We start from the raw sequence: 22,311 nt of genomic DNA on the forward strand, positions 1-22,311 counted from the left end.
GTGCAACATGAGTGTCTTTAGATTAAAAAATGCCTCAATTAAAAGACGCAACTACCAAGTTCACCATCTTCTTCATCATCTATACACAAAGACAAAGTTAAATGCTTCAGATTTGGTAATGTCGGATATGCACCATCTTCATCATATTTATTTCCCTTCAATAGCCAAACGAAAAGTAAGTTTAGTAAATCCAGCATAAAAAGGAAAACCCAACATGGAAAGAGGAACATGGAAAGTAAGAAGAGAGGAAACAAAATTTTAATCTTATTTTGTTGTATGATTTGGTAGGAAAGATTGTACTATTTCATTTTTTTCCTGGCTTATGATGGAAAAGGGAAAGAAAAAACAAAATTGAAAGTATTGATTATTATTGCTATTTAGCCATTGGCATTTAGTTAGGAATTAATAATCAATTAAATAAAATTTAGAGAGCTTCATGGTAAATTAGAATGCTTTTGGCACCAATCTCTCCGTAGTCTTAACATTTTTGCACTTCACCTCTATAGTTTCAAATTACCACCCCCAAAAAAAAAAAGAAAAAAAAAAGAAAAAGAAACCTTGAAAGTAGTACAACATCTATTCAAACATTCAAGAGTGACTTTCATTGCAAAATTTTATATATTAACCACAATATAATGTTCATTTTCATTATATACCTGTTTACAAGAGGAGAATTCATTCATTCACTTCAACAATTAAAAAAGTCACAAAATCAAAAGTATGAAGGTTTTGGGCTGATACTACAATATTCACAAAATCTACCTGGGGCTTTGGTGCAAAAAACCCTGAATTATATTCATATTTTTAATCATAACCAACTTTTAACTCTTCAATGTGAAGGGATTAGTTTTTAGGGATTAATAATGGAGAGTAAAATGGGATTATTTTTTAGGGATTAATAATGGAGTGTAGATTGGATGTGGAATCTTCTAGCCCTTGCTCCTATCTAAAAACCAGTTATTTATTTGACATTAAATGGGACAAAAGATACGGATGTGGTAGATTTACTCATTTTTAGTTTCTCCTCTTCCCCTTCCTCCAATATTTCTTCCTGTATATCAGTTTTCCACCAAACAAAGCTTTATTCTTTGTCTAGGGTATATTACTAACTCTTACCTTGTGCAAGAAGTTCTGAGTCCTCCCATTTGATGTCAGAAAAGGAAGAGAAAAAGAAAAGATTAAAAAAAAAAAAAAATGCTTACCCTTGTACATTCAACCATTGTGAGAGTGAGTAATTAAGCAAGACAACAAGAAAACAATTGTGTGAAGTTACTATCACATTTGTTGAAACCAAAGACACTGATATCTTGGCAGCGTTTCGAGTAACTCCTCAACCTGGAGTTCCGCCTGAGGAAGCAGGGGCCGCGGTAGCTGCTGAATCTTCTACTGGTACATGGACAACTGTATGGAATGACGGGCTTACCAGTCTTGATCGTTACAAAGGTCGATGCTACGGCCTTGAGCCCGTTGCTGGAGAAGAAAATCAATATATTGCTTATGTAGCTTACCCGTTAGACCTTTTTGAAAAAGGTTCTGCTACTAACATGTTTACTTCCATTGTGGGTAATGTTTTTGGGGATTTGGTTGGGATTTGTAGGGTGTGACCAAACAAAACGAAAGGAACCTTAGTACTTTGTAATTCGAAAATTTTCTTGAATCAAGGGATTACTATCACATTTGTTGAAATGAACAGACAAGTGAACAAGCTGACACACATCCCTTAGAATAAAGTTAGACGTCTCAATATCTCCTTCAATGTATAAAGTAACAAGACTTACTTCACAAACTTCAACCTTTCAATTTCTCACACTTTGTTATTATCAAAGACTCCAATGCAAGCGATTGTCCAGAAACTATCAAACTAACCAATTCTGGCGAATCACGAACAGTCAGATTCTCAAGAACTGGAGCATTACACAACAAGTACTCAATATCTTTCCCACTCACACATACAGAATCCAAAGAAAGCTAGTTTAGGGATTTTAATCCCTAGTATAATTATTTGTCACTAACGATAACAATTTGACAAGCCACCAACAACTGAGAAATCCAACTCAAGGGTTTGAAATGTTTTACTTCTCATAGCAAACTGATCCACTTGTCAATGAAAGAACAGTGATCATGGTTTAAATAGAAACAAACACGAAACGATTCAATTTCAAAAGAATAGTATTTGAGAAATTGTTCATGAGCGTCGAAATTGAGGGACATTCTTGAAGATATCCATAGATATCTCCACAGGGTTGAGAGAGTGCTAGTAGTTATTGTATCTTTTAGTGGCAAAAAAGAGAGTATATGGAGAAGCATATCATCGGGTAAACGAACTAGACTGGTGGTATGAACGAAAAGAGAGATTTCATTGGTAGTGTATATGTTACGTTTCTCTATCTTACTATTCGTTGGATTTTTAATGTGAAGATGATATTTAATGTAACTTTGCAACTCTAATATGGACATCAATCCAAAAACAAACTTCAGTGAGAGGCCTAGTGGCCATAATATATATGAAAACTGGAAGCTTGAACTTTTAGGAAAGGCCATTTTTATGTTTGGTCCTTTGTCAATTTGAGTAAAGAACTGGGACTTTTAAGCTTCTAACATGTAGAATTATTATTTTTTTTCTTTTTTGGGAATTTGGGAAACTAGATTATGACCTGTCTTTTTCTGTTGCAGGATGGTTTTCTTTGATTGTAGAATCCATTTTTCAGTTGGTAGATACAGTGGGTGGATAGTTTGTATGGCCTTCATGAGTATTTTTGGGGAACCTAACTTCTGGCATTTTATTTTTTTTCATGTAAACATGACTATTTTTGCGGAATCTAAATTCTAGCATTTTATTTTCTTATGTAGTTCTTTTTCTGTGATGATACATTAGTACATTTCTCGTATAAAAAGGATTATACTTATGAACTACTTGTATCTTTGAGCTTGGTTTCCTCAGGATTTTTGCTTTCTATATCAGTTGGTGATTAAAAGGCAGAGATTACTATAGTTTAAAGGAAAAAGCTATGCTGTCCTCGTGTCTTTTGGTTACTTTTTGTAGTTAAACATAGCTATTTGACATAAATGTTAGGAATATTTCGTTCCTTGTGGTCAGCTGTAATTCATTCAGCAGGCTTGAGCTACTTATACGATCGCTCAAGCTAGCAAGATTAATTGATTATAATCAACTTTAAAAAACTAGATAGATCATTAACAACATCAAAGCAAAATATACATTTTATTGACTGAAAAAAGAAAAAAAGCAATTTACATTTTAGTCAGTGTTTACTTCTATCTGGGCATTTTCTAAGACGACAAAACTACAAAGTTGATACGATATACAAATAATGATCAACTCTACAATTAGTTTCTCGTCTTTTCCTTAAAAAAAAAAAAATAATAATAATAATAATAATAAAACCTAAACTGAAAAATGACAATCTATGCTATATATGCATGGATCAAATGAGCACTGATTGATTAATGGCATACAAATTCAAATTTCTCTTTGAAGTTGACTCATTGCATGACTTCTTGCAATTTCTTCCTCTTCAAATAGTTGCTCAATGTTCTTCTCTATTCTTGGACGACTGTCGTATTTGCAATTGATAATAATTTTCTCTAATGCAACTGTATTCTGTATTAAGTACATCACACGCTCAAAATCACCGAATTCACTACTATATTCAATTATTTCCACTTCCTTAAGGAATTTATGTGGGCATTTTGGAGCTTTGCCAGTCATAACTATGGGTCTCTTCTCTAAATCAGAATAATAATTTGGGGCCTGCGTCAAGGAAAAAACTGCTTAATTAATCCAAAACCAGAAAAAAAAAAGAAAAATCTAAAAAAGAAAAGAAAAAACCAAACTTAAAGGAATAATTTTGTTTCAGAAATAATTTAAGCTGCATATTAAGCAAGGAAACTCACGTGTAGCACAAGCGTCTCTAGATTAGGAAATGCCTCAATTAAAAAACGCAAGTTACTTAGTCCACCATCTTCCTCATCATCAATAGTCCACCATCTTCCTCATCATCAATACATAAAGACAAAGTTAAATGTTTCAGATTTGGTAATGTAGGATATGCACCATTTTATCATATTTATTTCCCTGCAAGCCAACCAAAAAAAAAGTAAGTATAGCAAATTCCAACATGAAAAGGAAAACACAACATCAAACATCAAAATAGGAACATGGAAAGTAAGAAGGAAAGGAAACAAAACTTTTTAATCTCTCATATTGTTAGGTATGATTTGGTAGGAAAGATTATATTCTTTCCTTCGTTTGTCATAAGACGGAAAAGGAAAAGGAAAAACAAAATTTAAAGAGTGTTCATTATTGCTACTTAGCCATTGCTATTCAATTAAGAATTAATAATCAATTAAATAAAATTTTGGAAAGTGTTTTAAAGTAAATTATAGCACTAATACCCTGTAGTGTCAATATTTTTGCACTTTACTCCTATAGTTTCAATACCTTCACATGCTACTAAATTATATTAACCTTAATGGAATAAAAGGAGAATTTCTTCATGTGGAATGCAAATGCATTAATCATAACATGAAGATTTTAGATTGATGCTGTAACATTTATAAACATTTCGGGGGGAGTAGAATGTTGAAACTACGTAAGTCATTGGTGCCAAAAACACTAAATTATATTAATATAATGTTAATCATAACCAACTTTCAACTCTTCAATATGAAAGGATTAGTTTTTAGGGAAAATGATGGATGGTAGATTGGATGGAAGAACTTGTATCCCTTTATCTTTTCTAAAGAAGAGTTACTTGTTTGATACTAAATGAGACAAAAAAATTTGAATCCAAATAGATTTAGTACTCATTTTTACTATATCCTCTTCCCCGAAAATTTCGGTATTTCTTTTTCCCTGTATATCACTTTTACTTCCTCTCAAAAAAAGCATCATCCTTTAGCTAAAAAGGGGAAAAAAAAAAAAAAAGAATACTTACCCTTGTAAAATCAACCATTGTTAGAGTGACTAGTTGAGAAAGACAGCAAGAAAACAACCGTGTGAAGTTGCTATCACATTTGTTAAAATGGACAGATAAGTGAACAAGCTTAGGCACATCCCTTAGAATAAAGTTTCTGGTCTCAATATCTCCTTCAATATATAAAGTAACAAGATTTACTTCACAAATTTCAACCTTTTTCAATTTCTCACACTTTGTCATTATCAAAGACTCCAATGCAACAGATTGTCCACAAACTCTCAAACTAACCAATTTCGGCGAATCACGAACAATCAATTTCTCAAGAACTGGAGCATTACACAACAAATACTTAATATCTTTCCCACTCACACAAACAGAATCCAAAGAAAGCCCTTTGAGGGACTTCAACCCAAAATATAAATGTTTGTCACTAAAAAGTTTGCTAGAAAAACGGTAATAATTTGGCATGCCACCAAATACTGAGAAATCCAACTCAAAGGTTTGAAGTGTTCTACTTCTCATAGCAAACTTGATCCACTTATCAATGGAAAAACTTTGGCCATGCCTTAAATAGTAACAAACACAGAACGAATCGATTTCTCCAACATGTTGATTCACCACAGAATTCACCCGATCCATGAAGGTTTCCCTTTGATTATCCAAGTAGTTTATTATTGTATCACTATTAGCAAATTCAAAAGAATGGTTTTTAAGAAATTGTTCATGAGCATCGAAATTGAGAGACATTCTTGAATACCTCCATAAATATCTCCAACGGGTTGAGAGAGTGCACGTCGCTATTGCATCTTTTAGAGGCAAAAAAGAGAGTATATGAACAAGTATATCATCGTGTAAGACCTCCAAAGCGCATTCATTGAAATTGTTCTTCGTTCTCTTAATTACCTTGTACCTCCTCATTGAATCTAATAGTCTATTCTTCATATCGACGAAGGAGCTACGCCTATGTAGCTATATATAGCCGTAAACAATTGAGAGTGAGTTGGATAAAAAGAGAGAGACTAATTGGTATTATATATACGATGGTTTTCCTATCTTACTAGGTTTTTAGGAGAGCAAAGCAGCAATCATATTTTCTATCTTACTAGGTTATAAAAAGAAGATGGGGGTCCTAATCGTATTGGAATATATTAAAGGTGCCTTTTTGAGGTTTGAGGAAAGTACAATTAGTCAATCTAACATTTAAATATTATTATTTATTAGTTTATCGGATTCTTGTTCCAAAAAAAATAATAATAATAATTTTATCGGATTTAGAAGATTATCAATTAGCATCCTGGAGTTGACTTAAATCCTCAAAAAAATAATTGCATATAAAAAATACATCATTTGCTAAACATTGCATTCCTTCAGGGCAAAAACCCAAAAAAAAAAAAAAAAACGGATGCATTTATGTGATTGCCTAATGGTATAAATAAAAGTACTTTTAAATATGTATTGTCATATTCATAAAGTTAAAATACAGATTTAATATTTATTTTATTTTGATATGTAAGATAAAAAAAGATTTTTTACAAGTCAATTTAGGGAGGAAAAAAAAAAAATTCAACTTTAGATGATGGTTTTTCAAATACTCTTGCTAAATGATCGTTTCTCAACAATCATAGGATTTAAAAAAATGTATTTTAATCGGATTAAATTTGTTACACATTATACTGCTAGACATTTACTAATTAAGTGCATTTTTTTTTTTTTTTGGTTTTGAATATCTAGGCTTTTTTTTTTTAATATCTTTTCTTCCACCCAATCATTTGTAATTTTCTTGTGCAAGTGTTGTATAATTGTTGTTATAATTTATTAGACATCTTAAAATATTATAAATTTTTTTAAAAAAATTACTATTTGAATTTATGTTCAATTTGGTATTTATTTTTTTATTTTTGAACTTTATCGTTAACTTATATATCTAACAAACTTTGACTACTATTAAACAATATTTGATATAAACAAATTAAAGACAACTATGTAGAGAAAAATATAAAATAAAAAATATCAAATGTTAGCTAATGATAATTATAGTTTGTTAGGCGTTAAGGAAAGAAAGAAAAAAAAAGTTAAAATAAAACAAAATGTTCAATTTGGTATTTATATATATATATTTTTAATAAATTGGAAAGCAAAATTTTAACATTAGGCCTTTTCTTAAAAATATGAATAGGGGTGATACATAGGAACAAAGAAGACAGATTTACAAGTGAAAATGTATATATATATATATATATATAGTTTTCTAAATAAGAAAAAAATACCTAACGAGGCTTAGGTACTTATGTAAAAGCTATATATAGTATAATAATTATCTTTATTAAACCAATCAAAAATTTAATATTATAATTTTATTTTTTTAATATATAATTATATTTATGTTTTATTATTTTTAAATTTTAAATTTTAATTTTTAATATTTATAGGATCTATTCAATCTAGAGTTTAATAGATTTAAAATGAGTTATAGATTTTAAAGGATTTAATGGATTGTAATAGAATTTTATAGATTTCATAAAAAATTTATAATAATCTAATGAAATCTTTAGAATTAAGGCTGCATTTCATATTGATAATTTTCTTCACAATTTTACTGTTAAAATCCTTTTAAATCCATTAAAATCTATTATTTTTTAATCTCTTTTAAAATTAATGATTTTTTTAATACTATTAGATTTCAAAAGAATTTTATAAAATCCTACTTGAATATATTTGAATTTTAATTAACTTTTATAAAATCTAATAAAACCTAAATGGAATATTATTAAATTTATATAGATTTTTTTAAAATCTAAATTGAATATTTCCAAACTTTTAAATATTTTTAAAATTCTTTAAATTTTAAATTGAATATACTTCTCTAATATGATTGGAAAACTAATACACAAATAGCCTGGTTCTTTATTCAACCACATTAAAACTATGAAAACATAAAATTCAAGGGCATTGCTCGAAAATAGAGGGAGGAAAAAAAAATCTCTAAATGGTAAAATTGTTGCAATTTTCTCTTATGGTATGTTTGGATAAAGATAAAGTTAGTGATAATTTAATTCTTTGAGGAAAGTAATAATTTTTTTTTTATTTGGATGTTTATTGTAAGATAGAAAAGTATAGATCCAGAAAATTAGATTTCTATAAATATAAAAAAATATATGGAAAAACTACTCCCACATATATAGGTATTATTTTAAAAATCCCAAATAAATTAGTTTTAAAATTTTTTTAAAATACATATTTATTGTTACTTTATTATACAATTTTAAATTTAATTACTTATCAATCCTAATTTTTCTATTATTTACTAAACAAATCCAAAAAAAAATTAATTCACAGAAAATTATTAATTCACGTAAAACTAAATTTAAAAAAAGTAAGAAAATCATTTTCTTTCCCTACATACCCTTAAAACAATCGGAAAATAAGAGGGCAGTTTCCAACGAGCCGAAACCAACCAGTGAGTGAGTGAGAGTGAGATAGCCAGCAATGTCGTCAACAACGACACTCTTTGCTTCTTCTTCTTCTTCTTCTTCTTCTTCTCATCCTCTCCCTCCTCAGCTTCTAAATTCATGGCGTCCCTATTCTCCGAACCACCAAAACGCTGCGTTTTCCTCCTCCCACTGCAATAACAGAGCCACCACCCTGAAATTGTTGTCACTTTCCTCCAAAACGACATGGAAGAATTGTCGTACCTTAGCCGCCTTGCCCTTCGACCTCTCTCCTCCTCCAATCGATCACGACCTCCTCGTATGACACCACCACACCCCCCCCCCCCCCCCCCCCCCCCCCCCCCCCCCACACACACACACACCCCTCTTCCAATTGTTCTCTTTTAGGCCCAATTGGGTTTGTTTTCTTTTTCAATGTGAAACCCTTGAAAATTAAAATAAAATAAATTCTAAATTGAAAGTGTTTGCAGGACACTGTGGCGACTGAAGGGGCAGAGGTTTCGGAAGATGGGATTGTCGAAACGTTTGGCAATGACGATGAAGCTTTGGAAGCCGTCCATACTGGGGTTGTGGTTCGTATTTTTCATTTTACTATTCTGCTTCATAATCTTGTAAAGTATGTGGCTTCATATTTGTATTGCACTGTTCCAATAGTTTTATGATAGTGTTAAATGGCTCATGGCTCAGGTTGTGGACCTTTCACATTTCGGTCGGATAAGAGGTATATTTCTTCTTGTACTACCCTTATATGCTATCTTACTTTGTGATGATGATGAGCATCCATTTTACACTTTACAGCCAAGAAAAAGAAAGAGAAAGACTTATCTGATAATGTCATAAATTTCACCAATGTATGTTAACTATCTGGCATGCCTAAAATACTATTGACAAAATTCAATTCTAGCTCTCAAATTAACTCAATTAAAAAGAATATCAGTAAGTGTTCTGTATTAATTCCATTGGGGGTGGAGGGGACTCAAGCTTTGATGAGAGGATGTAGGAACTGCAGACTTAATTTTCTCCCACTTCCTTTTAATGGTTCAAGTACTTATGAAGGATATTTACTCAAGCTTCTTCTGTATTTTATGCCTCCTATCTTGGGTGATGCTTGCTCAATTTCACCATCAAGTCCTAAAGGATAATAAATCTTCGATAATAATATAGGGTCGGTTAGGAGGTCCATTTACTCCATCATTTTTTAGCATGGAACTAATTTCATTTGACATTATGGAATTATAGATCTGTTTCCCTTAACAGTCGGCTTATGACAAACCTTTAAAAGGAATTCTCTCCTTCCTTTAGTATACCAGAACTTGACATCTTTTGGCAAGGTCAATCAAGCGCGGATGATTGCTATTCTTTATATTGTTTGTTAGTGGCTTTAATTTCAACGCATGCCTTATCATGATATGCTCTCGATCTTTTGCATTAGTAGCTTCATCTTTATTGATTAGTATTTCTTTATGTAATATCATGGATTTGAACAACTAATATGAAGTTAGTGGAGATGACCGGATCCAATTTCTTCACAACCAAACCACAGCAAATTTTGAATGTCTTCATGATGGACAGGTATTTGGTAGGATGAATTATTGTTGATTATTTTCGTGTATCCAACACAAAGTCCTAGTTCAATTGTATTCTTATATAAATGCAAATATACAGGCTTAAGTAATAGGATTTCTATTGAAATCCATAGGGCTGTGACACCGTGTTTGTTACTCCAACGGCTCGGACAATAGATATTGCACATGCATGGATCATGGTAAGAGTTTCTTTTACTGGTTATTTATTGTTTTTGGTTTTTTATTCTGCAGAAAATCTTGTCATTGTTTCCAACCAACCAAATAGATTCCTTTATTGTATTCACAGAAAAATGCAGTGAATCTGGTAGTCTCGCCTGTGACTTGTCAGAGCATCACTGAAATGCTGAAAAAGTAGGTACATCTTGTTCTTTTAAAACTTATTGTTAGGTAATATTTTGTTTGGAGCATTAAGACTATCATAATTTTCGGTGTTGATCTAATTTAAAATTGGTACTAAATTGTAGTAGAAAGAAAATCTTTAAAGTAATGTATATACTCACCTTTGCATGACATCAATGCTGGAATTATTTATGGCTCATACCTGTCTATTCAGTATTCTCAGCTCTCTCTGTCTCTATCTCTCTCTCTCTCTCTCTCTCTCTCTCTTTCTAATCTATTAAGTTGTTGCATATCAAGAAAGATTCAGGTGATATGATGGTCTACGTGAAAAGCTATAGGTAAGGTTCAGTTGAATGCAATAAACTGTTGTTTGAGAATATTGGCTAAGATGGTTTTGTGTTATTCAAAATAGACCAGCGAAGTGGTCTTTTATGTAGTGAATGGTTTTCTGCTGCAGATAAATGCACAAGGCCTTCATCAATGTCTCTAACCAAAGTGGAATGCTAGAATTGATCACTTAGCTCATAACATGTAATAAGGTCATTGTTTGGTCAAGTAAAGGTGTCATGAAATGTTGAGGATACTTTAAGGCTGCATAGTAGATGGCTCTTGAAAGGATTCTAAAAGAGTATATAAGTTAACATTTCGCTTAGATGACAACAAATCTTGATAAGTTATTGCTTAATCAAACTTTAGCAGGCCATTTATTTATACTATAATTTATTTTAGCATCTTAAAAATTTTCAACTTTTGTAGCTATTTTAATAACGAAATGTTCATGTGATAAAGCTTCCACTGTTAGTTTCTCTCTCTCTCTCTCTCTCTCTCTCTCCTTTTTTTTTTAAAATTTTTCTTTTCCCTCTTCTATAGATATATATTTTTCACTGACAAAGTAGAGATCCAAGACATCACCAAGCAAACTTGCTTCTTTGTTTTGGTGGGACCAAAGAGTAACCAAGTAAGTGGTGTTAGGGACTCTTATACAAGTTCAGACAGAATTCTAGTTTTCTATATGATGCTTTTCATTAACTTATGATTTCCATGGTTGTTAATGATGGAACCAAAACAGCTAATTGAGGACTTGAACCTCAGTGGTCTTGTTGGACAACCATATGGTACTCATCAACATTTTAGTGTAAGCTTTCGTTTCTTTTCTATACACTTGAAAGAGCAAGTCAAGCTCATGTGTTTTTAGCAGTAGGAATATATTGCATAGGTCTTTCTTCAAAATTCTTTCCAAAAATCTTATTTGGATCTTTTGTTACTTTACAGGTCAATGGGATGCCGATAACTGTGGGGGTAGGAAATGTTATATCTGAGGAAGGTTTTTCACTGTTGATGTCGCCAGCTGCAGCTGGATCAGTCTGGAAGACTCTTCTTTCTCAAGGTGCTATCTCAATGGGCTCTAATGCTTGGGAGAAACTAAGAGTTCTACAAGGTGAGAAATGCTTTTCAATTTTTTCAGCTTATCAATTTTTACCTGCTCATTACATGGTCTTTGGCTCTTGAGAATCTTAATACTAATGATTTGCTTCAAAGAAGGCCAAACTTTAGTTTATCTGCCAGTGATGTCAGATGTGTTTTAGACAAAAATAAAGGGGACTTGATGCACCATCTCATTTTGTAGTGTAAGCTTGTCTGGTTTGTTTTATGCTTCATTTGGTTTCACTTTGATAACCAGTAAGACATGTAAGGATGACATCCAGTCCTTCTTTGTACTTAATAATCCATGAAGCGTTCTGTTGCCTAAACTGCTTCATTAATATTTTGTTTTGTTTTATTCATTGTTTGCAACTCAACTTTTCAGGAAGGCCAGCCCCACAAAAGGAGCTTACTAATGAATATAATGTCCTGGAGGCTGGTCTATGGAATTCAATCTCTCTGAGCAAAGGTATCTCAGTCCTATATAAAGTATCTTACAAAAAAATTGGGAGGATAAACAATCTAATATTACTTTTGCTTTACAGGGTGTTACAAGGGTCAAGAGACAATATCTAGACTAATAACATATGATGGAGTCAAGCAGAGACTATGGGGAATTTCTCTATCGGCAGCAGCAGAACCTGGCAGCCCCATTATGGTTGGTGGGAAAAAGGTAGGCAGTTTTTACTTTTTCAAAATCTGTTAGATTTTAAAATTGCCAATTTCTTTTTTAAAAATATTTAAAACAAAGGGAGAAAAAAAAAATCAGGGGAATGAATTTTCTCTCATTTGTGCTTTGTTAGGTTGCCATGTGTAGGGCATGAATAGGATTAACTTCATAATATTTGCTTCTCAATAATGTAAAATCCAAAATCAATTGATGCAGGTGGGGAAGCTCACGAGCTGCGTACCTGGAAAAATGGGATCTCAGGGGCATGTTGGATTGGGCTACATCAAGAGGCAAGCTGCTTCAAAAGGAGACACTGTGATCATTGGAGACTCTGTGACGGGGACAGTGATAGAAGTTCCTTACATTGCTAGGCAGAACCCACCATCGAAAAGCACAAATTCTTGAAATTTATTAATAATATAGATTATTAAAATTAGGGCCGGTGGAAGGGTTAGGCCACTAAGGAAATGTTAGTATCACTTTATGGATACAAATGCCCATTGAAGAGTTTGTATAATATATGTACATGATTACAAATTTACAATACAATGCAATACATTTTTGTTTTGACTACTATTGCATTGCACAGACAAAGAAAACCAAAAAAGAACCAAGTTTGATGATCAAAAACAATCTTGCAGGATACTAACAGCTTCAGCTCGCTGTTCATGGGTCAGTTCTTCGGGAAAGTGGATGAGAAATTTGATCTTTAGGTCACCTCTCTTTCCTTGTTCTTTAGGGTTTGGCATGCCTTGTCCTTTAATAACCTTTTCATATTCATGGTATATTACATCATCTAGTGAAAGTGTCATTTTTTCACCTCCTAAAAGAGGCACCGAGAATGAGCAGCCAGTGAGTGCATTCACCAGAGGAATCTCGAGAACTATCTTCAAATCATCACCATCCCTCTCAAACAAAGGGTGCCTCTTTTCATCTATCAAGAAAACTATATCAGCAGGAAGGTAACCAGGCTTCTCGTCGCCTTTCCCTTCGAACATAATCTTTGTTCCTTTTTTCCATCCGGGCTGCACATTGATCTTCAATATCTCTTCTTCTGGAACGATCATCCTGCCATAATATAGTCAATGTTAGAACTTACTAATAGATTTAATTTCGTGTTCTAGATTCAGGTGGGCTTTTCAAGATCAAGTTTCATTTAATTTAATCTTTGTTCATTCATGAGTGAATGAAAGATCAAGCTCTTATTTGACCATGTACTTGAAAGAATCCTCTGCTTATTTTTATTTTTGTATTTTTGTGCTTTTTTTTTTTTTTCGTTCTAACCATGCATTTATCAATAATATTCCTAGTATTATTCATCTTTAATCAACATAAATTTTTGTAAGAGTAATTAAATCTTAAACGAACGTTCGATGATATATATATATATATATATATGTATGTATATGTCCAGTGGACAAGAAGTAACAAGCTTATAATAACAAGAAGCAAATTATCGAGGAGGGATTACAATTAAAAAAAAAAAAAAAAAAAAAGTGTATCTGAGCAGCTTTCAAACCCAAAAAAAAAAAGTTTTTCGATCCATGAAATAAGCTCTAATATTAATTTCTCGATTACTATATGGAAGGGAGATTAACAAACCCGGTGTCGGTGATGACATCTCTTGTGACCTTAATCTTTCTGACGGATCCCTCAAGCAACTCCTCGAGTGTGCATGCTAGCTTCCTCTCAACAGGAGGAGGTTTTCTCCTTGCTGTGGATTGGGAGAAAAAAATGGGAGTGGTGCTTCTCTTGCTAATGTTCCTTGACAAAGAAGGATTTAGTGGAGAAGTACTAGTTTCTGAAGCAGTAGATTTTGTGCTCGTATGTCTTGATGAAGGAGGAGATGTTTCTGTCCCAAGAGGACTCTTCTGACTCAAATTTCTTGATAAGGTTGGGGTGGTGCTCCTCTTGCTCGTACTTCTTGACATCGAAGGCCTCCTTGGATTTGGGGTTTTACTTCTTCTACTCAAACTCCTTAAAGAAAATGATGAACTACGAGAAAAGAAACTATCATCAACACTATTTTTCCTCTGATTATTTATACTTTTTAAGTGATTAATACTTTTTGTATGATCATAACCGGGACCTTCAACGAGTACCGGATCACTTATCGTTAGAGGTTCTTCATGCAGCCTCTTGGCCTGAAAACACAAATTGAATAGCATTTTTTAAGACTTACAAAATTAATTCAGAAGAACAGTTTAAGTACATGGAACAAAAGCATGCTCCATATAGAAAGCTCAAAACTGTTTTCTTCAAAGCAAATTATTGTCTCAAAAATATTCTACAATGCATTTTTATTTTGTTCTTTTTGGGAACCATATTGGAAAGATGAATTTCCATGGAGCTTGGATTAACTCACAATATATAATCTCCTTGTGGATGTGAGACATTTTCATGAATGTACATAGAAATGTATATGTTATATATATATATATATAAACACATGTAACCTTGGTAGTTTTGCATGAGTTTTGAATGGATTTCATGGAAAAACATTGGACACTGACAATATATATATATATATAGAAAAAAATTTCGGATTACCTCGTTGTAGGCTTCATTAATGGCTGAGAATTTGGCTGCAGCTTCGGTCTTATTGGCATGGTTCTTATCAGGATGCCATTTCGCAACAAGAAATTTGTAGGCCTTGCGGATTTCTTTGATGGATGAGTTTCTTGATATTCCAAGGATGCTGTAGAGATCCGGCGTTGGCGAACGTGGATGATCAGCCATGAAAGATTGAGAAAGACAAAGGAAACTGATCAATATCCCTCCAGAGAATATTGTATAGGAATCCAAAGCATGAAGAAAGCGGTTTGTTAGGGAGGTTTTTTCACAAAGGCAAATGTGTAATTTAGTTTTTGTTGTAATATTGCATCTCACAAACAGGTCATGGAAATTTTTGGTTTCTTTTTGATAAGAAGGTTTTTTTTATTTTATTATTATTATTATTATTTTTTAATTTTGTCCTATATTTAGGTATTGATTTATGCATCAGTTATATTGTTGTAAGAGTAAAAGGTTTTCCTAGTGTCCAATCACCAATTTTTTCTCCCTTCATTATTTATCAACTTCTTTGTATCCTTTTCTATTCTAATTTGCAAAATAGGAAAATGTTGTTAGAATGAATTAACAGACTCAGTTTCATTTGAATCCATGTGCATGGGATATTTTTTATTTGTTTATATAAAAGATTACAAAATACAAGAGAGAAAACAATTAATGTTTTTTTCATCAATAAAAAAGTCAATATTTATTAAAGTTGAATAACTTTTTACAATTTCTATGGCTTACAAAACCATTTATCATGTAGGTTTGGTATTATTAAGGGTGATAACCTTAGATGTCTGGAGATATTATATAGACAAATAAGAGAAAACATTACACAAAATATTGTTGTTCATCATGAGTTCCATTATGAAGATTACAATCAAAATCATAATATTGTCACTTCAGCAACAAATTTTTACAACTTAAAATATCTAAGTCTTTAATAAAACATGTACCAAAAGTGCTATCAAATGTTAGGAAAAATAAATATAAATAAGGATTAAAGAGGGGGAGAAAAAAGGGAGAGAGGAAAAAAAAAAAAAAAGAACAATATCCTCAAACCCATATATTAGAATTGGATACACTTTCAATTAGTGATAAAATGTACTCATTTCCAGTACAATGTGGAAAAGAATTTAATCATTGAGCATTTCCACGGATTTAGCATGAGCACTACAGAAAAACTGGCAAATACATCCCGCAAAAGAATTGAAGCTTATGTACAACTCAGCAATGAGAAAACGCCTCTAGTTTGCAGAAGTAGTTGTTAGTCACAAGAGATGGATAATTTTGGAACAATACATTGATTCTATTGCTCAGAAAAAGCAGCCATATTTGGTTTCAAACTGCCAGTTGATCTTCCATAATGCTTTACATACTGTGCATCTTGTGTTCTTATAATATCTGGCATATACGTCTCCTTCTTCGATATCTGATTATCTGCTTTAACTTTGATCCTGGTCAGGAAGCAGTTTGTCCAGTTTTTTCTTCAAAGCCTTATCAAAATTATGACTTGATAGCGATAATAACTGGTTCAGTAGCAGCATCACTCCAAACTCCTTCATAAGAGCATACCTCGGTTTAATCCTTTGTTCCAAACTGTAACCAAAATATTGAGGGAATTTGACAAGCTCAGACTGTGGATAATCCATGGTCAAGAAAAACTCCCATTTTGGTATTAAGTTCTCTGCCAAGCTGAAAGTATACAAGGCTCCATATCTTGAAATCATTGTTCCAACATCCTCCATACTGTATCCTCTATCCAAGAAAAATTCTGTCACAGGCTTCAAATTGGTCTCTATACTAAGACCGAAATTTTGTGGAGTTCGATGAAGAAGAATAGCAACATCAACTCCCAATGAGCGGAAGTATTCAGCAGTGGGACGTAACTTGTCCTCCACACTATAACTTACAATATTCGGACAGCGTGTTAAAATCTTACCAATACTCTGTTCAGAGAGGCCCATCTCATAGAGAAAATCTACAGTAGTCTTTATTTTCAGCCTGCTATAAGTGAGCAAGGCAGGAAAGCGGTATATCACTTTTGCCCATTGTTTCTTGTCCACACCCAAACTCTCAAGGAACGCCATGTTGGGTATAAGATTTTCAGAGAGACTGACACCACATAACTGAGGCCTTTTGTAAAGGATAGTAGGAATATGTGACTTTGGCACCCCAAGATCAAGTAGAAACTCAACCGCTGGCTTTATTTTTCCCTCCAAAGTATAGTAGGCAAAAGCAGGGAATCTGCGTGTAATTCCTTTGATCTGATCAAGATCCAAGCCAAGCTCTATGAGATATAGAATTTGAGGTCGAAGCTTCCCATCCAGGTCTATCTCACTTACTCTAGATATAGCTTTTAGCTTCTTAGAGTCAATGGATGGATGGGATGGGGATGGGGTTGCAGATGGAGATGGGGATGGGGATGCAGGTATTGGGGCAGCAGGTTTTTCCTTTACAGGTGGATTTGGAAAGCTTTCAACCACATCTAACAGAACACTCCCATACTCTTCTTGAAGGGTTTCAAGGTAAGGAATAAGAGCATCCCTGATCTCAAGAGTTGTTAACTCTCGCCCTGCAATTTCAGTGGGAATTTTGTCAGAAGAGAGCCCAATCTGGAAATGGACAACAATAGTTCATGCTGTAGCCTGAAAAAAAGGGTAAAATGTTGAAATCGAACCTACTAGATAACGAGATTTATGAATAGAATGAAGCCTTGAGACTAGGTGGTCAATGAAAAGGTCTGACTTGTTGATAGTTCTTGCGGCAATAGCATTGCTTAAACCTTGTTTCTTCAAGAACAAGGTTAAGACAGCCTTTGCTTCTTCTTTTTCTGCAGCTAAAAGGGTATGAGGTACTACTTTTAAGCTATATGAACCATTTACCCCAGAGTCAGCTGCAAAAACATCAAGAACACATTGGTTACATTCTCAACAGAAGATACTAAAGTAAATGAGTAAATCGGTTATTCTAAGAAAGGAAAACAGCACCGAAACACCTGGATAACAAGTAATCTGTAATTAATTTCTCACCAAAATTTGCCTGGCAAAGAAAGATTTTCCGAACGAAAGCTAGTTGCGTCCTGTGAGGAAATTAAACAAATTCAATAATTCAACTTTACTGGCATAAGAAATTGATGCTAAACAGATTTGTACAGAAAGAGAGATATGCAAGTGGTACCACCATGGGCAATACTAAAGCTAAAGGTACCAATTTTTTTTTACCAAAATCTTCGTAATTAAATATGTGGCAGTTTTTTAATGGTGGTTAAATTGATATGTCCTACACTCAAGGGAGGTAAACCACTTAATGGATACAAAATTTTGGGTAAAAAAAAATTTGGTCACTCTAGATTTATCCTACTACTATAGCCTAACCATTTCCAAGTCTGTCTTTCTGTTAGGTTATCAAAATCCATGATTTCACATGGGGAAATATGGGAAACTTCAAGTTCAAAGATCCCAAATCCCATGAAACATTTTCATTCTCATTCCACTCTGCCACTGTATATAAATACACAAGCTGGGTTCACTAGTTCACCACCTCTAACATCTTTTATCTTCCATACTCTACCAAACCACTTTCCATGCTCATTCTTCAGCACATTTAGCTACCCAACTCAAAACCCATGTCAAAATTTCATTTCAGCATGGAAATTGACCACCCATTTTTCTAAAATCCTACTTAGAAAAACCCCAAATGTACTTAAAAGCTTCGGAATCTCTACCAATCAACAGTCAAATCCCAAGCTTCGCTGTCCATGACATATATGTTCAGTATATATGTGCAAATACCAGTGCATGTAAGAAATGGACAAGAAAAAGGCGAAGGAAATAGACTGAAGAATTTACCTTGAGTTGCTAAAACTTGCTCCTGGCAAAGATGGAAACTTGGCGGAGCGAATTTGACAAACAGCATTCATTTTCAGTTTAATTCTACCAACCCAAAAACATAAACAAATAAAAAAATAAAAATAAAAAAACTGGGTTTGAAATTATTGCCCTGCAATCTTCTCAAGGGAAGTAGAAGGGGCTAGCATTTAGATAGATATGGTTGTAGCCAAATCTCAGCCGCTGAGATATATACCATGTGAGATTAAAACCACGTGCAAAATCTGCTGGGAAATAAAATATCAATATCCAAAATTCAAAAATCAGAACCAAAAGAAAACGACTTGTCGTTTGGGCTTCAGAAATCTTTGGAGGCCCAAATGTCATAAGTCGGACCTCCTTCCTCTCTCTCTCTCTCTCTCTCTCTCTCTCCGTGCAGGGTTTAACCAAGAATCTAAAACCCTAAACCCAAGAAGAAAGTGAAATTTTTTTTTTCTAATGAGATACAGCCATGGCGATCTTTCTCAGACGCGCATTCTCATATAGGAATGTCCTTCTTCTTCATAGCTCTGGGTCGTTTTATGGACGTAACATCTGGCACTTAATAAGCTTCTCCAATGGTGTCTTTAACCCCGAGGGTTCGCCAACAAGGGTTTTCTCTCTCCCTGCTCTGGATTTGATCTGTGAAAGTCGCAGAGGCTTCGCCAAAGGCCGCAAGTCAAGTACTGTCCTCTCTTTCTCTCTCTCTCTCTCTCTCTCTCTAAGAGAAGAAAATTTCAAACTTTGACATAATGTTTGGTTATTGGGATAGAAAATCAGGGAAATTTTTAGAAAAAGTAATTTATGAGTAGCCCATTTTAGTTCAATCTCGGAAAAATTTATTAGCTTCTTTGTAGAAAAGTAAGTCACTTTGAAGAATGAAATCGAAAAAATATTTCGTTTTTGGCAAAGCCATGATCACTATGATTAGGCAATTTTTATTTAATCTTGTTCATTTTCTTCGCCATTTTTTCAGAGGATGATTCAGCTGGGAATACAGTGGAAGTGTTACCAGATATGGGTCCAACTATTAAGGTAACTGCTACCTCGCAGATGGAGGCAGCAATTTCTGCATTATCAGGGGAATTAAGCAAATTGCGGACAGGAAGGGCATCTTCAGGTGCATTTCTATAGTATCACCATCTAAATTTGCTAATTTTTTTTTTTCTCCCTGTATGTTTTCTGGGTCTGACTTGTTGTCTCTAATTGTATCCTCTATGCAGGAATGCTTGACCACATTATAGTAGAAACTGGTGGTGTAAAGCTGCCTCTGAACCAGATGGCAGTTGTTTCGGTCATGGACTCAAAAACCTTGTCGATAAATCCTTTTGATCCAACTGTAATGAACTACGCTTATCTGAATAAGTTTGGAATCTGTTGTTTCAATTTTTCTTTGTTGTTAACATGTGATACTGTTCTTGCATCGAAAGGGTTGTGGTGGTATTAGGATTTGATTTGACATGCGTATATCTGTGTAGTTTGAACTTTGGAAGCTAAAATTTGGATTAACACATTCACATTATATAAACTAGTTGGTTTGATTTAAATTTTGTTGATGTTAAACATAGTCATGAACATTTAAACCTGAATATGTAACCATGAATGATTATTTTCTTCAGGCTCTAAAACATTTAGAAAGTGCCATTGTTTCATCTCCCTTGGGACTGAATCCTAAAGTGGATGGTGAGCGACTAATTGCAGTTATTCCTCCGTAAGCAGTCATCTTATTTAACTTATTTGTCATTAGTTTCCAAAGCCAAATTTCTGTAACAGCACTTGAGATGCAATTCCTTCCTAGTTTTCATTGATTTTAGTAGTTATTAGTTATGGCTCAGCAATAGTCACCAAACTAATGCTTAACTTGCCTATGTGCATTAATGTGTGACTGATCTATATTGTCTACATTTTGCAATGGCCAGATTAACCAAAGAGCATATTCAGGTGACTACGTAATAGCTTTCCTGCTTTAATTCTTTGTCCCCACTCATTCAGTTCTTGATCTTTCCATTGTGACGGTAATAATATCTCATAAATGGGATTTTGTACCAGGCCGTGTGTAAAGTGGTCACCAAGTCTTGCGAAGATGCCAGACAAAGTATAAGGAGGGCTCGCCAAAAGGTAAGTAGATCAATCAAAACTTTTCTGTTTCAAATAAATTATTTTCGTCATATCTTCTTGTATAATTCAGCATCATAAGAAAGATATGTAGTTATTTCCTAATTGAAACGTAGAAAATACCAAGAATATGAAGAAGGAAAAGAAGTGAAGAGCCATCTTGTTTGTTCATTTTAATAAGCAACTGTCAAGCATTTAAATTTGTGGAAAGATGAAACCTTTGGACATTACATGAACCAAAATACTTGCATGTGCAAGTATGATTGCACCATATTATAGTCCTAAAACCCTAGGCACAAGTACAGAACCTGAGCAAGGAGAGGACCCTTGATAAAAGGGCAGATTTTATCTTAAGGTGCAGGCAGTTTAAGGTTCTTCAATGTTTGTTCAAGGTATTGTTGATCTCTCTTTTTTACAGGGAATGGATACCATAAAGAAATTGTATTCAACATACCCTAAAGATGATTTGAAAAGAATGGAGAAAGAAGTGAGTTATAAGTTAATTGCTCTTAAGTTAATGGAAGAAAGTTGAGCGCTGCTGTGAGTCTTTTCTAACAATCCCTGCACTTTTTCCAGGTTGACGAATTAACTAAAAAGTTTATCAAGACAGCAGAGGACCTATGCAAGGCAAAGGAGAAGGAGATCACAAGCTGATTGCAAGAAAAACATGCCTTGCCAGGCTGCCCCTATTTAGATTTATGCCTGTCTTCAATTTTGTGGGAGAGCCCTTTACTCAATTACTAGTTATACCTATGTCTTTTTTTTTTTTTTCCTATACCAATATAACTTACTTTATCGATTTGCTATCAAAATGAGCTTAAAAAAGTACTTTTTTGAGATTCAACCCCGGCCAAGAGTATTCTTTCTGTAAGATATAGAGGTGGTTCTATCCAAAGGCTCTGATATGGTATAAGTGGATCTCTCTGTCTTATTAAAAATTGCCGTGTAAGACCTCTTGAAACCTAGTGTTACTGTTTCCTATGATTTTCCATGTCATTTGTGGGTTCATACTGTCTATTTTTGCTGGTGTCAGTTGTACTGGCACGTATTGATACTTCTTCTAGTTGGATATACCATTTGATCAATGATAAAAGAAGCTGAAGTTGAAATGTTCATGTGAATCAATTTACTTCTTTTCTGGTTGCTGTTTACTTTAACCTGTTATGCGCTGGGGATATGCTAATGAGAAGCTATTTTGCCAATAGAAGTTGAATGGTATTGGAACTTTGATGCAGTTGGTTTAGCAGTAGTATAACTATAGTATGTTTGTGTGTTAGACGAGATCGTCAGGTATGATGGTTTATGCTTCCAAAAAGAATGAAAAGTTGGAGAAAGCAAGCCCCTGGGCATTACCAAAGATGTAAACCG

At 33.6% G+C, this 22,311-nt stretch overlaps 4 protein-coding genes across 6 annotated transcripts; 2 read left to right on the forward strand and 2 right to left on the reverse strand.

Annotated features, from left to right (window-relative positions):
* Positions 1-8,361: 8,361 nt before the first annotated feature.
* Positions 8,362-12,976, forward strand: LOC107427841 (putative transferase At1g60990, chloroplastic). Of its 2 annotated transcripts, none has more exons than XM_060811549.1 (12): positions 8,362-8,684; positions 8,857-8,958; positions 9,074-9,107; positions 9,885-9,958; positions 10,086-10,151; positions 10,238-10,323; positions 11,182-11,269; positions 11,381-11,446; positions 11,584-11,749; positions 12,119-12,202; positions 12,279-12,406; positions 12,620-12,976. In XM_060811549.1, exons 1-12 carry the CDS (start codon positions 8,424-8,426, stop codon positions 12,806-12,808), a joined length of 1,344 nt encoding a protein of 447 aa, XP_060667532.1. In that variant the 5' UTR covers positions 8,362-8,423; the 3' UTR covers positions 12,809-12,976. The 2 variants fall into 2 exon arrangements, with proteins under 2 accessions (XP_060667532.1, XP_015893725.2); XM_016038239.4 differs by having other exon boundaries at positions 8,364-8,684; positions 10,259-10,323.
* Positions 12,977-13,026: 50 nt separating this feature from the next.
* LOC107427831 (uncharacterized) lies at positions 13,027-15,278 on the reverse strand. Its single transcript, XM_048461874.2, has 3 exons — positions 14,954-15,278; positions 14,006-14,547; positions 13,027-13,471 (listed from the first exon to the last, which is right to left on the reverse strand). Exons 1-3 carry the CDS (start codon positions 15,140-15,142, stop codon positions 13,027-13,029), a joined length of 1,176 nt encoding a protein of 391 aa, XP_048317831.1. The 5' UTR covers positions 15,143-15,278.
* Positions 15,279-15,999: 721 nt separating this feature from the next.
* Positions 16,000-19,022, reverse strand: LOC125418390 (transcription termination factor MTERF5, chloroplastic). The gene is made up of 4 exons (XM_048461869.2): positions 18,811-19,022; positions 17,992-18,041; positions 17,640-17,855; positions 16,000-17,534 (listed from the first exon to the last, which is right to left on the reverse strand). Exons 1-4 carry the CDS (start codon positions 18,879-18,881, stop codon positions 16,405-16,407), a joined length of 1,467 nt encoding a protein of 488 aa, XP_048317826.2. The 5' UTR covers positions 18,882-19,022; the 3' UTR covers positions 16,000-16,404.
* Positions 19,023-19,189: 167 nt separating this feature from the next.
* LOC107427845 (uncharacterized) lies at positions 19,190-22,058 on the forward strand. 2 transcript variants are annotated; one of them, XM_048461879.2, is made up of 8 exons: positions 19,193-19,511; positions 19,805-19,948; positions 20,052-20,167; positions 20,448-20,539; positions 20,748-20,769; positions 20,878-20,946; positions 21,362-21,430; positions 21,520-22,058. In XM_048461879.2, exons 1-8 carry the CDS (start codon positions 19,301-19,303, stop codon positions 21,595-21,597), a joined length of 801 nt encoding a protein of 266 aa, XP_048317836.2. In that variant the 5' UTR covers positions 19,193-19,300; the 3' UTR covers positions 21,598-22,058. The 2 variants fall into 2 exon arrangements, with proteins under 2 accessions (XP_060676429.1, XP_048317836.2); XM_060820446.1 differs by lacking the exons at positions 20,448-20,539; positions 20,748-20,769 and having other exon boundaries at positions 19,190-19,511.
* The last annotated feature ends 253 nt before the right edge of the window (positions 22,059-22,311 follow it).

The sequence above is a fragment of the Ziziphus jujuba genome, chromosome 9 (assembly GCF_031755915.1).
Source record: "Ziziphus jujuba cultivar Dongzao chromosome 9, ASM3175591v1".
Taxonomy (NCBI): Eukaryota; Viridiplantae; Streptophyta; class Magnoliopsida; order Rosales; family Rhamnaceae; genus Ziziphus; species Ziziphus jujuba.